The 16,473-nt window shown below is 42.6% G+C and overlaps 1 protein-coding gene across 2 annotated transcripts in view; it reads left to right on the top strand.

Annotated features, from left to right (window-relative positions):
- Positions 1-4,046, top strand: part of TENT4B (terminal nucleotidyltransferase 4B) — a 48,829-nt gene extending 44,783 nt beyond the window's left edge. Inside the window, exons 11-12 of one of the 2 annotated variants that reach the window (XM_070760197.1) lie at positions 1,437-1,601; positions 3,230-4,046. In XM_070760197.1, the coding sequence (XP_070616298.1) occupies positions 1,437-1,601; positions 3,230-3,409 (345 nt within the window). In that variant the 3' untranslated portion in view covers positions 3,410-4,046. The remainder of the gene's footprint in view (positions 1-1,436; positions 1,602-3,229) is intronic. The other variant, XM_070760198.1, reaches the window with a different exon arrangement.
- The last annotated feature ends 12,427 nt before the right edge of the window (positions 4,047-16,473 follow it).

Genomic DNA, 16,473 nt, shown 5'->3' with positions numbered 1-16,473 from the left:
GGAACTCCCGCTGGTCTGTGGAAATTCTCAGTCATGATTGTTTTTTCTGTGAAGATGTTTTGCACCTCAGCCAAGGAGCTTCTTCACGTCTGGCTCTGACGTTCCACATCCGTCCAGTCAGAACAGAAGAAGCTTCTTGGATGAAAAGCGAAACGTCTTCAAAGAAAAACCAGAAAGTCCAGTTGCATCTTGAAAGAAAGAAAATAAAAGCACCTTTGGGACAGAAGTTGAGAAACACCGCCTAAAATAACGTACCAAAGTTTCGTGAATCAGAAAAATCCTAAACAGATGACAGAAATGCAATAGAGCACCTGCCTGTCAGGAACCCTGACAGGGTTGCAAATTTGCAAACTGCATCCAGGAAAAATACTATTTCTTATTGACCCATCATGTTTAAGCCATGTACAGTGTTCCCTCGATTTTCGCGGGGGATGCGTTCCAAGACCGCCCGCAAAAGTTGAATTTCCGCGAAGTAGAGATGCGGAAGTAAATACACTATTTTTGGCTATGAACAGTATCACAAGCCTTCCTGTAACACTTTAAACCCCTAAATTACAATTTCCCATTCCCTTAGCAACCATTTAGATTATTACTCACCATGTTTATTTATTAAAGTTTATTAAAAAAATGTTTTTTAAAAGCAGACGAAAGTTTGGCAACGACATATGGTGTCATCATGCGGGAAAAATCGTGGTATAGGGGGGAAAAACGCGAAGTATTTTTTAATTAATGTTTTGGAAAAACCGTGGTATAGACGTTTGGCGAAGTTCGAACCCGTGAAAATCAAGGGAACACTGTATTGATTTTCTTAATGGCCATCATGTTTAAGCCATCCAAATCCCTGCTTTATTGAACGCAACGTATGAGGGTTACAAAATAATAGTTTAGAACAGCGTCCAGGCCGGGGTTGCTACTTACCGCCTCTACCAGTGTGCTTGCATGTAGTTTTGATGAATAATAATAATAATTTATTGGATTGTATGCCGCCCCTCTCCGTAGACGGGACGGCTAACAACAATGATAAAAACAGCATGTGACAATCCAATAATAAAACAACTAAAAACCCTTATTATAAAACCAAACATACACACAGACATACCATGCATAACTTGTAACGGCCTAGGGGGAAGGAATATCTCAACTTCCCCATGCCTGGCGGTATAAATGAGTCTTGAGTAATTTACGAAAGACAGAGAGGGTGGGGGCAATTCTAATCTCCAGGGGGAGTTGGTTCCAGAGGGCCGGGGCCGCCACAGAGAAGGCTCTTCCCCTGGGGCCCGCCAAACGACATTGTTTAGTCGACGGGAGCCGGAGAAGGCCAACTCTGTGGGACCTTATCGGCCGCTGGGATTCGTGCGGTAGCAGGCGGCTCCGATGCTGAAAGAGTTCCCGTTGTGTCAAGAGTTGGCGTCACCCTTCTGCTCCTTCCTCCACAGGAGTCGGATGGGACCCCATGCAAAACCTCAAAACAGCTGGGCTCCTGCCAGACTTCGGCAAACCGATTGGCACCTCAGGAGATCTCCCTCGGGTCTTCCCAGCTCAGCGGCAAAATGCCAAGTAGCCAAACAGTGAACGCAGCCAATATGACAAATAAATCCCAGGTCGGTATGGCCCCAGGTTCAAGCAGTATCTCCGCTCCCCTCCCAAGAGTATCTGAAGCCCGCCCGGTGCTGTGATTCTCTCCCCACCCTGGAGCTCCAGAGATATTGCTCTTCAACGTAGCTTGGGATAACTTAAATCCGCACTCCGGGAATAATGGCGATTCCCTTCCCGATAAGTAGAATCGAGCATTGGTCATTTCTTTTAATATGTGACGCAGTCGGACAAACGCCCTTAAATTCATTGCGTTAGGTCAGCGGTTCTCAACTTTTCTAATGCTGTGACTCCTTAATACAGCTCCTCATGTTGGGGTGACCACCAGCCATAAGCCTAGCGCCAATTCTCCCAACAGAGCTTTAAGCTGATTGGCAGGAAGTTCAGAGGGACGTCCTCGCTGTAAACGCCTGATTGGTCGGATTGTAAAAATATGTTCCAAGGCGGCAGAATAGAAGGTTTAGTTCCTAACACCATGGGAAATTTGTCTTTTCCCACGGTCTTAGGCGACCCCTGTGAAACGGTCGTTTGACCCCCAAAGGGGTCCCGACCCCCAGGTTGAGAACCACTGTATTAGGTTGTTTTTAAATTTTGCCTTTATTATTACTTTATAAGCATCTCAAGGCGGTGGACATACCTAATGTTCCCCCTTCCTCCTCCTCTTTTCCCCACAACAACAACTCTGTGAGATAAGAGTCGCTTTGCAGAAGGAAGTGGGCGGCATATAAATTTAATACAGTTAAGGAAGTAATTTGGGCTGAAAGAGAGCAATGGCTTCCAAGTCACCCTTCATATGCCCTAAGGCAGTGTTTCCCAACCTTGGCAACTTGAAGAGATCTGGACTTCAACTCCCAGAATTCCCCAGCCAGCGAATGCTGGCTGGGGAATTCTGGGAGTTGAAGTCCAGATCTCTTCAAGTTGCCAAGGTTGGGAAACACTGCCCTAAGGCAGGACTCAGAACGCCTAGTTTCCTGGTGATTGGCCCAAAGTCACCAATTGGCTTTTCATGGCTAAGGCAGGGCTAGAACTTACCATCTCCTGGTGATTGGTCAAAGTCATCCAGCTAGCTTCCACGCCTACAATGGGACTAGAACTCCCAGTCTACTAGTCACCCAGCCAACTTTCATGCCTAAGGCAAGGCTCCAACTCGCCATTTCCTGGTGATTGGCCCAAAGTCACCCAACCCAGCCACCTTTCATGCCCAAAATGAGACTAGAACTCCCAGTTACCTTGTGATTGGCCCAAAGTCACCCAATCCAGCTGTCTTTCATACCCAAAATGGGACTAGAACTCCCAATTACTTGGTGATTGGCCCAAAGTCACCCAACCCAGCTGTCTTTCGTGCCCAAAATGAGATTAGAATTCCCAGTCATCTGGTGATTGGCCCAAAGTCACCAACTGTCTTCCATACTTAAAGCAGGGCCAGAACTCTCACAAACTCCAAAGGATCAGCCTAAGGCTTTCATGGCCTAAGAACTAGAACTCCCCATCTCCCAGTTTCTAACTCGTTCCCTTCACCACTGAGACCCAGCTACTCTCCTTAACCCCATTTTCGCTTTTTTGTGACGGAGCAGAAGAAGTCTCGCCGGTCTTCACCATCTCTTTTTCTCTCTCTCTCTCCTTTTCTACCCCACAGCACGCTTCCGTGAGGCTCTTCCGCACTTCTTCCAACAAAAGCATCCAAGGTCCAGGGAATTCCAGCCACGGCGCCTTGGTGACGAACAAACAGTACCAGGGCACCAAGCCACAACCATTTTGCCAAGGGAAAAAGAGGAAACACAAGAGGGACGCTGCGCTTTCGGAGTTGTGTAGATAGTTTTCCCTATCTTGATGGTTGGACTCGTACTCCCGTCCCGCCCCCTCCACTCCCAACTCCCCCCCCTCCCCGTGTGCAATGCTCTTCCTCTCTCTCTCATGCTACGAGAATTAACTTGGACAAAACGATTTTCCAAGATCCCTTCCGGAGTCTCAAGACTGTTGCAACGTTGATTAGCAACGCATTTTAGGGGGGGGGGAGGGTTTGGGGGGGGTGAATGGGGGCGGGTTTGTTTTGTTTTGTTTTGTTTCCAGCTCGCCACGAAAAAAAACCAATCATGAAGACTGAATAACTGCAAAAAATAATAATAATAATTAAAAATAAGAAGTGGGTGGGAGGGAGGAGACGGACAAGGCTGCTTCTCCAGTAAGTCATATGCTACAACAGGGTTGTTTAGATATATTAAAAAAAAAAAAAAAGCTTGAATGTAAAATAAATATATATCCCGTCAGCTTTCGGGGGGGGCTGACCTCTAGGGGTAGATTACAGTGTATTTAAAGGTTTGGTAATTAACTGAAATTAAAAAAAAAGGATTTAAACAAAAAGAAAAAAAACCCAAAAAACCACACAAAAAAGCAAAAAAAAATAAATCCTGGGGTTGGGGGTGGGGAAACGTCATTCGAGAGCAACCCAAATTCTCCCCCCCCCCCCCAAAAAAAAGGTGAATCCTCGCATGATAATTTAAAAAAAGAAAAAAAAATATTTTTGCAAAACACCCCGCCATTTTATTGTGTCTGTAATAGCTGAAACCCTAGGGGGTGGGTGGGGGAAATATGACGATTTGTAATAGTGGGTTTGTTAATAACTTTTTACGTCACGTTTACTCGTTTTAAAATCGTAGGAAATTTTTTCTCTCTCTCTTTTCCTTTCCCCTCTCTTTGCCCCCCCCCCTCCGCTCCCCCCTTGCCCCGACGATTCGGTTTTCATTGAAAAAAGAACCCCCCAACAACGAAAAATCCCGAAAACTGAATTGTCGTCTGAACAACAACGGACAAATGTAGCGAACGATAACAGTTCAGCGTTTTTTGCGTTGCATTTTTTATCCCCTTTCAGCTTTGAAATCATTTAACGGCACATTGACCCGAGGGCACAACTTGATTCTCCGAAGGAAAAAAGAAAATAACAATAGGATAATAATTAATAATAAGATCGACGCCAGGGCAAATGCTTGTTTATAAAATATACAAATACCTTCTATTGTCACCTGATCTTGTATTCCACTCCGGGGAAGGGAAACAAAAAAAACAGACTTAAAACAATATTTTTGGGGTGGGGTGGGATAGGGGGGAAAGGGGTAAAATGTCATCACCACTCAGGCGATGGGATATTCCAGGTTAGCTTTCATGGGAAATCATGGTTTGTTCGCTTTCAAAATAGGAAACCCAGTTAACTTTTATTAAAGAAAGGGATATGCGTCACTGCATTAAGGGGGGGTTAAAGAACCCCCCCCCCTCTTCCAACCTATCGATGACGTCTGTGTTTTAAGTCTTCCTCGTATTTTCCGTCTGGTGTGGTTTCCACATGCGTTGGGCTGCAATTTTCATTACTTGCTTATGCTGGCTTGAGAGGCAATGAGAGTTGTAAATCAACATTTATTTATTTTATTTTTTTGAAAAGTACCAGATTGGGAGGAAAAGGGTGGTGTAATTTCTTATTCTGGGTTTGTTTGTGTGTTTTGTTTTGTTTTGCATGCTTTTACCCTGGAATTTTTTTAAAAAAATTATTTTTGGGGAGGAGGTTAAGAAAGAAATATCCCCTCTTCTTGCAGTTTTAATAGAGAAAAAAGCCAGGAGAATCGTTAATGCAAAACGGTTGAATTGTTATTTTCTTTTAAGGAAAAAAAAATACAAAACCCCTGAACGATACCTCATTCTCTTTTTCAGAAACTTTTTAATCTAAGGGGGTCACCAACGTTGGCAACTTTAACCCTGGAGGACTTCAACTCCTGATTATTCCACGAGTTGAAGTTCTCCAGGGTTAAAAGTTCCCAAAGTTGGGAGACTCCTGTTTTAACCCACCCTTAAGAGGGAAATGAAACAGTCTTCAGTAATTGGACGGCATTGTCGAATGCTGTCCAAAGAGGCACCAAGCCGTGTTAATTCTTCCTTGAAGTTCTCCTAACTTTTTTAAATGGTTTCCTAACTCAGGCCTTTGATTTTAAGACAGAAGCGAAATTCGTGTTGTGAATGCAGAATGGAGGGGGTTGAATTGCAGTCGCTTTGCTTTATCCGAAGAAGAAGGGGGTGGGTGGGGTGGGCAGCCAGACAAAGGAGCACTTTAATGGATAGAATGTAAAAGTGACGTTTACTGTAATTTTTTTAATTTCATTTTTCTTTATAAAGAGGAAAGCGTGTATTCCGAATGTAAGATTATTGGGTGTGTGCAGTCTGGAGAATGGAAAACAAAACAAAAAAAATCCTTTTTTAAAAAAGAGAAATACTGACTTTTAGATGTTTTCTTTTACAAATTGCAGACCAACCTTGAACTTGGCACTTGGCAAGAGTGCAAAAAAAAGCTTTTTAAAGTGAGTAATAATTCTAATAATGCAACACGACCAAAAACTCAAAAATTAATAAAAATAACGCTTAGATGATAAAGCATTTTGACTTCAAAATGAAGAAAGGGGAGGGGGAAACAAAATTCAAAATACCATAATTGTCTAAAACCCTAGGCATTTTTTTTTTAATTTGAAAGAAAGTGCTAACCTGACCAAGTTGTTATTTTTTGTTCCAATCATATTTTTTTTTTAAAAACCCAAATGCCGTTCGTAAACTAGAATATGTCAAAAGGATTCACATTATGCATTATCAGAGTATTTATTTGGAGTTAAAAACAAGTTTTATAACTGTAGGCCTACCCTTACGCTCTGTTTTGGGAAGAAAATTCTAAATTATTTTTAATCCAGTATTATTATTATTATTATTATTATTAGCTGCCATTTTAAAAGGCTGTTACGAATGTAATACACCAGTCTGTATTACTGCATCACACTAAAGGTTTTTAAATTCAATTTTTCAGGGGGAAAAAAATCACCCTCTTCGTTGGAAACAGGTGTCCCGACAGGTTGCAGATTGGTGTTCCAATAAGCATGTGATTATTTTAATGTGGTGATAGCGGGAAGTTAATCTTGATTCCATTGGGAATCTTAGGTTTGTCTCAATTTATGGTTTTCATAAATTTTAATGGAAAAATAGCTTTTCCTGGACTGCTCAAGTTTCATTTTGTAAACAGTATATTTCTAAGAGAAGAAGAAGAAGAAGAAAAAGCATGAAGGAAAAAATTGAGGAATTTTACTTGCCTCAAAATAACCAGCATTGGTATTCATGAAACACATGTATATCTAGCAAATCTTTATTTAAACCGAACAGTTGAACTGTTCGTCTTTTTTCAATCTGAAGTTTAAAAAAAAAAAATCACTTTCAGTACCTTTTAATTTTTGCCTGCTCATTTATCTTGTACACTTCATCTCTGTATTCAATTCAGATCTAATTCCTTTTTTGAGTTTCAATACTTTTTTGTGAACAATTTTGTGAAATATATATAAAAATAAATGTTTCAACAACGTTTTATCATTCATGGCATCTTATTTTCTGTTTTAAAGGCATGTGATTTAATTTTTCCTCACCACTTTTTATTTTACCAACCAACTCTCCAAAATGACCCAAGCTAACCATTGATAGACCTTAAGGTTTGAATGTTGAATAGAATTTTCCATCCATTGACCAAAGATGTCCTAAGCCCTAAGGGGACATCAAAAGAATATGTATCCTTTATGTTATCTTAACTTTACTAGGAATTAGAGATGAAATGAGAAACGTACCTGCTCCCTAAAAATGTCCCTTTAGAATCACTGTTCATTTTTCTTGCAAACGTTTCATTACCAAACTTGGTAACATTATCTGTTCTTTCGGGCTCTCTGGTAGAATCCTCCCACAAATTCACAGGTGCAAATTTCAGACACACACACGTTTGAAAATTCAAAACAATGTTCTTTATAATGAAAATTCACTGAAACCAAGCCCTCTTTTGGTATAGCAAAGAGCACTCATCCCCAAACAAACTGGTAATTTGTACAAGTCCCTTATCAGTTCTGTGATACTTAGCTTGCAGCTGTGGGGCAATTCACAATCCTTCTTCTTTCACAAAGTGAAACACAACTTTGCTCTGGTTTAGTTTCAAAGTGGGGAAAAATCAGGACACAAAAGGTCAAAGTCAGTAAAGCAGTCACGAAACACAACGATCAGATAATCCTCCACAATGGCCAAACCCACAGGCTGCTCTTTATAGCAGCCTCACTAATGACCACAGCCCCACCCAACCACAGGTGGCCTTATTTTCTTTGATAATAATCTCTCAGTTGTTGTTGCCTATGCATTGCTCTCTGCATGCCTGGCTGTATCATTAACTCTTGTTCTGAATCCAAGGAGGAGCTAGAGAATTGATCTCCTTCTGAGCTGTCTGCCACACTCTCCTCCCTGTCACTCATGTCCTCTTGGTCAGAGGAACTTTCAACATCAGATTCCACCCGGGGGCAAAACAGGCCTGCAGCATGTGGATGTCTCCCCCACATCCACAGTCCTTGGGGCAGGAGCTGGGCCAGAGCTAACCACAACAATTATCCATGCCAACACTGATGATGTTACCTAGTTTGGCAATGAAACGTCTGCGAGAAAACTAACAAGCTCAAGAGAGCTCCAAAGACCCCAATGTTCAAGCCTGAGCTACAAATATTCTCTCTATATGGGTGGGTTATGTCTGACTTTTACAAGTTCAAACACTCTGTTCCAACTTTATGATAGAATTCTCACCACAGTCAAAAGTTTCTTTGAGTTCTTTTTCTTAAAACAGGAACAACTAGATAAAAAGCTCTCTTGCCATGTTGACATTGTTGCAAAGTAGTTCTGAAATATCCTCTATATCCCGACGACTTAGTTTTAACTCCATCAATACATTATATTCCAGCACGCCAGTTCCTAAGCAATTAACTTAGCGTTCCACTTTCTAATGATTTGCTACCCAACATTTCCCTGAGAATCCTACTCAAAGTGATGGGAGCAAGACAACCGATTTTGACCTGGTTTTATGCATAACTGAAATATGGACAATCTGATTAAAATCCCAGGCACAACATTATTCTGTTGTGTGAAAACTTAAAACAATCGGTTAGCAATTTCTGGAAGAGTTGTCCATTTTATGGTGATCCAACTTGTGTGGGCCATAAGTGCAGAAAAGTTATAGAATATAGAAACTGACTTTGGTTGGAGGCCGGATCTGCTAGCCAGGGATGGTAGCTACATTTTATTTTTTCTTAACCAGCTTTTAATTCTGCTATGGTACTTAGCAATGGAACACATCTGCACTTGTCTATGATTTGGGCTTTCATTGCTGATAAGCTTGCAAAATTCCTTCCCCACCTCCCTGTCTGCAATGGAAGAAAAGAGCCCACACATAGGAGTGGAGGAATAATTTGTGCAGTCAGGCGGTAGGGAAAGCGGTAGGGAAAGCATGTAGGATGCTTGGCTGCATAGCTAGAGGTATAACAAGCAGGAAGAGGGAGATTATGATCCCGCTATATAGAATGCTGGTGAGACCACATTTGGAATACTGTGTTCAGTTCTGGAGACCTCACCTACAAAAAGATATTGACAAAATTGAACGGGTCCAAAGACGCGCTACAAGAATGGTGGAAGGTCTTAAGCATAAAACGTATCAGGAAAGACTTCATGAACTCAATCTGTATAGTCTGGAGGACAGAAGGAAAAGGGGAGACATGATCGAAACATTTAAATATATTAAAGGGTTAAATAAGGTCCAGGAGGGAAGTGTTTTTAATAGGAAAGTGAACACAACAACAAGGGGACACAATCTGAAGTTGGGGAAAAGATCAAAAGCAACATGAGAAAATATTATTTTACTGAAAGAGTAGTAGATCCTTGGAACAAACTTCCAGCAGACGTGGTAGATAAATCCACAGTAACTGAATTTAAACATGCCTGGGATAAACATATATCCATCCTAAGATAAAATACAGAAAATAGTATAAGGGCAGACTAGATGGACCATGAGGTCTTTTTCTGCCGTCAGACTTCTATGTTTCTATGTTTCTAATTGGATTTGGTCCTTCCTTTGAAATCAGGGGTGTATTTCTCATCTCTTTACATAGCCCTGATCATGTCAAGTAGCTTTTGAGTAGATATTTCAGGGTATATATACAGTATTCTGCTTGCAAAGATAACTGACCCAAGAAACTGCACTGGCCGCCGATCGGTTTCCGGTCACAATTCAAAGTGTTGGTAATGACCTTTAAAGCCCTACATGGCATTGGGCCAGAATACATCCGGAACCGCCTTCCACCGCACGAATCCCAGTGACCAATAAGGTCCCACAGAGTTGGCCTTCTCCGAGTCCCGTTGACCAAACAATGCCGTTTGGCGGGCCCCAGGGGAAGAACCTTCTCTTTGGCGGCCCCAGCCCTCGGGAATCAACTCCCCCCACCCTCCTTGTCTTTCGCAAATTACTCAAGACCCACCTTTGTCGCCAGGCATGGAGTTAGGATATTCCTTCCCCTAGGGCATTACATGTTATGTATGGTATGTTTGTATGTTTGGTTTTTATAATAAGGGTTTTTAGTTGTTTTATTAAATTGGATTGTTACATGTTTTTTTTATCATTGTTGTTAGCCGCCCCGAGTCTGCGGAGAGGGGCGGCATACAAATCCAACAAATAAATAAATAAAAATTATCATAAAAGGAGTAGTTTGTGATAAACCAAAGTTATGCAAGCAGTATGAATTGTCACAAAAGTGTATTTTTCAAGAGGCAACTGGACTTTATCTTGGTTTTTCTTTGAAGAAGTTTTGCTTCTCATCCAAAAAGCTTCTTCAACTCTGAGCTGAAATTCCAAAGAAGTTTCTTGGATGAGAAGCAAAACTCCTTAAAAAAAACCAAACTAAAGTCCAGTTGCCTCTTGAAAAAGAACCTTTGGGACAACTATGGCTTGGGATGATTGAGAATCGTCAGATATATGCACTATGGACGGCAAATTACTCAGGATCTTTGTCCTGCAGGTGAATAATTCATCCAAACCTAAAAGTTAATTGAATGAATGAGCAGGATGTCTGGATTTGTAAAATGAAGAATAAGAGTTTTCAAAACAGGTCAACACGCCTGGCTTCCTGTCTTACCCATTGCTGCTTGGTCAACATCTATCGCTAAACTTTGTGAGAGAAAGAGTGCTCCCAAAACCTATATCGCCCTTCTGTGAATAAAAAGGTAATAATAATAATAACAACAACAACACCCCTGGCAATCTCCTGATAGCATAGAGGCTATCTTGCAAGAGCATTGCAAGATAGCCTCTATGCTATCCATCTTGCAAGATGGATAGCATTGATCCATCTTGCAAGAGAGCAACAAAATCTAATTCGTTTTTTTAAAAAGTCCTAAAGAGAAAGATGGGATTTAATTCACTAAAATACTTGCAATGTTTGCAATAGTGGGTGAATATCTAGCTCCAGTGTAGAAGAGGGGTTCTCCAAACTTGTGGATTGCTTTCCCAACTTTAACCAAGTTGGTAAGTGGAGTTTAGAGGACTTGCAATGTCCTGGGCTGACCAACAGGTGGTGCTGGTCCATTAAAATTACAGAAAGAACAAACAGATTTTTGCTTCAAGTTAGACTTCCATACATAAGATCTTTTTTATTTTTAAAAAAATTACATAAGATTTTTTTTTAAAAAAAAAATCTGGCAATTAGATTCTCTAACATTAGATGAGCCGAGGTGGCACAAGGGTAGAGTGCAGTACTGCAGGCCACTAAAGCTGACTGCTAGATCTGTAGGTCAGCGGTTCAAATCTCATCACTGGCTCAAGGTTGACTCTTATTTTTTCTTATTTATTAGATTTGTATGCCGCCCCTCTCCGAAGACTCGGGGTGGCTCGCAACAATGATAAAAACAATATTATAATGGCACAAATCTAATATTAAAAAAACTAAAAACCCTATAATAATTAAAAACCAAACAGCACATACATACCAAACATAAATTATAATAAGCCTGGGGGAAAGATGCCTCAAATCCCCCATGCCTGGCGGTATAAGTGGGTCTTAAATAATTTACGGAAGACGAGGGTGGGAGCAGTTCTAATCTCTGGGGCGAGTTGATTCCAGAGTGCCGGGGCCGCCACAGAGAAGGCTCTTCCCCTGGGGCCCGCCAGATGACATTGTTTAGTCGACGGGACCCGGAGAAGGCCAACTCTGGGACCTTATCGGCCGCTGGGATTCGTGCGGTAGCAGGCGGTTCCAGAGGTATTCTGGTCCAATGCCATGTAGGGCTTTAAAGGTCATGACCAACACTTTGAATTGTGACCGGAAACTGATCGGCAGCCAATGGACTCAGCCTTATTATTTAGATTTGTATGCCGCCCCTCTCCGAAGACCCACCTTGGAAGCCTTCCATCCTTCCAAGGTGGGTCAAATGAGGACCCAGATTGTTGGGGGCAATATGCTGGCTAACATATTGTAAGCCACCCTGAGTCTAAGAAGGGTGGTATAAAAAAATCAAATAAGTAAATAAATTACACAGAATGTCCTACCTGTGCCAAGTAAAAAGAATAGGAAACTAACTGATACCTTACTGTGACTCCCCCCCCCCATCCCTTGTGTTCAATTTTGCCATTGCCTCTTTCGTGGGGCTGAGCGAAAGGGACCGGCTTCAAGATCACCCAGCTGGCTTTGTGCCTAAAGTTATTATTATTATTATTATTATTATTATTATTATTATTATTATTATTATTATTATTATTATTTATTCGATTTGTATGCCGCCCCTCTCCGAAGACTCGGGGCGGCTCACAACATGTAACAACAAATCAGAATAATCTAACAATTTTAAAATGTTTAAAGATTTAAAAGACCCCATATACTAACAGACATACACACACGCATACCATATATAAATTAAACATGCCCAGGGGGAGATGTTTCAATTCCCCCATGCCTGACGACAAAGGTGGGTTTTAAGGAGTTTACGGAAGGCAGGAAGAGTAGGGGCAATCCTAATCTCCGGGGGGAGTTGGTTCCAGAGGACCGGTGCCGCCACAGAGAAGGCTCTTCCCCTGGGGCCCGCCAACCGACATTGTTTAGTTGACGGGACCCGGAGAAGGCCCACTCTGTGGGACCTAATCGGTCGCTGGGATTCGTGCGGCAGGAGGCGGTCTCGGAGATATTCTGGTCCAATGCCATGAAGGGCTTTAAAGGTCATAACCAACACTTTGAATTGTGCCCTGGTTTCTAAGCCTCAGCTGTTAGACCAAAGAGGTGCTACCCTCTCGGCTCTTCTACAACCACCATTCAAATCAACAAACTCCCTGGAGAGGCTGATGGCCAAAATATATATCGGTAATATGCTTGTAGAATGCAGTACATAGGCAAGTTCGTTTTAACTTAAAAATAATACATAAAGGTTGCTCAGCCTTGGTTCCCAAGGTAACAGCTGTAGTCCAATCACCTAATAAATAGATGGCTTTAAAGCAATGAACGACTTCATCTGAAGTGTGCCCAGTTTTAGTAAAACAGTGCGGTTTATTTATTTATTTATTTGTTTGTTTGTTTATTTATTTTGTCCAATACATAATACACATTGAAGAGAAAGATATGTAATAATATAAGTAAAGAAAAGAATAGAAGAAAAGATATAAAAGTATAGGTGGACATATTTGAAAGGAAGAAAAGATAAATGAGATAAGGAGAGGCTATTGGACAGGGGACGGGAGGCACACTGGTGCACTTATGCTGGACTCGATGGGCTTTGGCCCGATTCAGCAAGGCTCTTCTTATGGTCTTACGAATAAATACATAAAACCAGCACCTCCCTCCCTGACCCCCTTGTTCTCTCTTCAGAAAGCAGCCAGCCTTAATAAAAGAGGCCCCGTCAGGTGGGCTGTTTTGTTGGGGGACGTAAGAATTACCACCAGGAGAAACAGGTGGTTAGCAAATAAAGGAGTCTTTTGTAACATAAACAACGGGAGGGAACCTGCCCAGTCAAAGAGACAGTAGCCAGGCACTTCTAATTTGATTCATGTGCACAGGAAATGAAAAGACATGGCCAAGAATAGACCTGGTGCTTTTTTGCAGTTAGCAAGGCCTGATAAAAGCTACTTCCTCTTTTCCTCCAAAGAAAGGCAGATATTCATATGGAGATTATAGGGTTGGCTTGATCAGCTGATGTGGTTCCTCCTTCTCCCCAATGAGATGCTTGGAGACAACGTACAGCATTGTCAGCTTGGAGCAGGGATGAAGATCCTCTTTAAAAAAAAAAAATCATCATTTTTACCCCCTCCATAGTACAGTAATTGCGCATCATTTGATGTCAAGACAGCTTCTGGGAGTTGAGAAGCCCAGCAATGTTGCATACAATGTTGCATGCCACACCAACACTCCGCAGTCTGCATTGGTTGCTGATCAGTTTCCGGTCACAATTCAAAGTGTTGGTTATGACTTATAAAGCCCTTCATGGCACCGGACCAGATTATCTCCAGGACCGCCTTCTGCCGCACGAATCCCAGCGACCAGTTAGGTCCCACAGAGTGGGTCTTCTCCAGGTTCTGTCAACTAAACAGTGTCGTTTGGCGGGACCCAGGGGAAGAGCCTTCCCTGTGGCGGCCCCGACCCTTTGGAACCAACTCCCCCCAGATATCAGAGTTGCCCCCACCTTCCTTGCCTTTCGTAAGCTCCTTAAAACCCACCTCTGTCGTCAGGCATGGGGGAATTGAGACTTTCCCTCCCCCTAGGCTTATAAAATTTATGCAGGGTATAATAATAATAATAATAATAATAATAATAATAATAATAATAATAATAATAATAAAAAATTTATTAGATTTGTATGCCGCCCCTCTCCGAAGACTCGGGGCGGCTCACAACAACGATAAAAACAATATTATGCTGGCACAAATCTAATATTAAAAAAAAAACTAAAAACCCTATCATAATTAAAAACCAAACAGCACATACATACCAAACATAAATTATAATAAGCCTGGGGGAAAAGGTGTCTCAAATCCCCCATGCCTGGTGGTATAAGTGGGTCTTAAGTAGTTTACGGAAGGCAAGGAGGGTGGGAGCAGTTCTAATCTCCGGGGGGAGTTGATTCCAGAGGGGAGGGGCCGCCACAGAGAAGGCTCTTCCCCTGGGGCCCGCCAGACGACATTGTTTAGTCGACGGGACCCGGAGAAGGCCAACTCTGTGGGACCTTATCGGCCGCTGGGATTTGTGCGGTAGCAGGCGGTTCCGGAGGTATTCTGGCCCAATGCCATGTAGGGCTTTAAAGGTCATGACCAACACTTTGAATTGTGACCGGAAACTGATCGGCAGCCAATGTTAGTATGTCAGTATGTATGATTGGTTTCTAAATTGGGGTTTTTATAATTAACTGAAATATTAGATTTGTTTATATTGTATTATTATTGCTGTTAGCCGGGGCGGCATACAAATCTGATAAATAAATAAATGAATGAATGAATGAATGAATGAATGAATGAATGAATGAATGAATGAATGAATAAATAAATAAATAAATAAATAGAAGAACATGAGTTTCATCCTGCACTGAATATATTGTCACCCACTAAGGCTGCAGCATAATCCTAATATTTTATTTAAGTGGCTCCCCATTAGGGTAAGGGGACACTCGGTAGTGCCTTACAGCCAGCCCCATATATGCTTGCCGTCCACCCACTGGGGTTGGGAGTCCAATTTATTCAGCTAATAAATGATTTTTTATCGAGCAAGTTCAGAGAGAATCGGGGAAGTTCAACCAGGAGGCTACCATTAATCGCAATCCTAATAAAATTAGCAAAATTAATATGGACAAGATGGGAAAATAATTAGTTCTTCCAAGAGAGCAAAATGTAAAATAAGACAAGAAGACGTGTTTTCAAGAAAATGACATAATTGCTATACATAACTGTTTAATTATAGTTTTATATTGTGTGTGTGTGTAATATTTGGAAATCAGAAGCTTCCGCCCACCTATTTTTTCTTTTTGCTTCTTTCTGTATTTTTGCCTCCCTCCCTCCTTTCCTCCCATCCATCCGTCTCCAATATCTGTTCATCCATCCTCCTTCCTTCATTCTTCTCTCCCTCCTTCTCCTTTCCTTCCATCCCTCCTTTCTTCCCTCCCTCTCCCTTCCTTCTCTCCCTCCCTTCTTTCTCCTTCCTTCCTTCCTTTGCTCCCTCCTCCTTCCCTCCGATCCAGTCACCCACCCTATCTTCTTCCTCTCTCCCTTCCTTCCCTCCCCCTCCCTTCCTTTCTTTCCTCCCTCTCTCCCTTCCTTCCTTCCCTCCCCTCTCTCCCTTCCTTCCCTCCCTCTTCTCTCTTCCTTCCTTCCTTCCCTCTCTCCCTTCCTTTCTTTCCTCCCTCTCTCCCTTCCTTCCTTCCCTCCCCTCTCTCCCTTCCTTCCCTCCCTCTTCTCTCTTCCTTCCTTCCTTCCCTCTCTCCCTTCCTTTCTTTCCTCCCTCTCTCCCTTCCTTCCTTCCCTCCCCTCTCTCCCTTCCTTCCCTCCCTCTTCTCTCTTCCTTCCTTCCTTCCCTCTCTCCCTTCCTTTCTTTCCTCCCTCTCTCCCTTCCTTCCTTCCCTCCCCTCTCTCCCTTCCTTCCCTCCCTCTTCTCTCTTCCTTCCTTCCTTCCCTCTCTCCCTTCCTTTCTTTCCTCCCTCTCTCCCTTCCTTCCTTCCCTCCCCCTCTCACTTCCTTCCATCCCTCCCTTTCTTCCCTCCCTCCCCCTCCCTCCCTTCCCTCTTCTCTCTCTCTCTCCCTCCCTCCCTTCCTTCCTTCCTGCCTGCCTGCCTTCCTTCCTTCCCTCCCTGCCTCCCTCCCTCCATTAGTTGAGGTTAATTTTCTATCTGTTTTTGTACAACTTTAACAACACACACACCCCAAAGCACAACTCCGGGCGAGGGCCCCCGAAAATACTTTTTTCCGCGGAGTGGAGTTGGGGAGGGAGGAAGAGAGATGGGGGGGGGGGGTGTCAGCTAGAGGCGGGGCTTCACCGAGGCCCCGCCCACCAG

This window comes from Erythrolamprus reginae, chromosome 9, assembly GCF_031021105.1.
Source record: "Erythrolamprus reginae isolate rEryReg1 chromosome 9, rEryReg1.hap1, whole genome shotgun sequence".
In the NCBI taxonomy this organism is placed as follows: Eukaryota; Metazoa; Chordata; class Lepidosauria; order Squamata; family Dipsadidae; genus Erythrolamprus; species Erythrolamprus reginae.
Note: the sequence above shows the minus strand (reverse complement) of the source record. Positions and strands in the feature narration are given on the sequence as shown.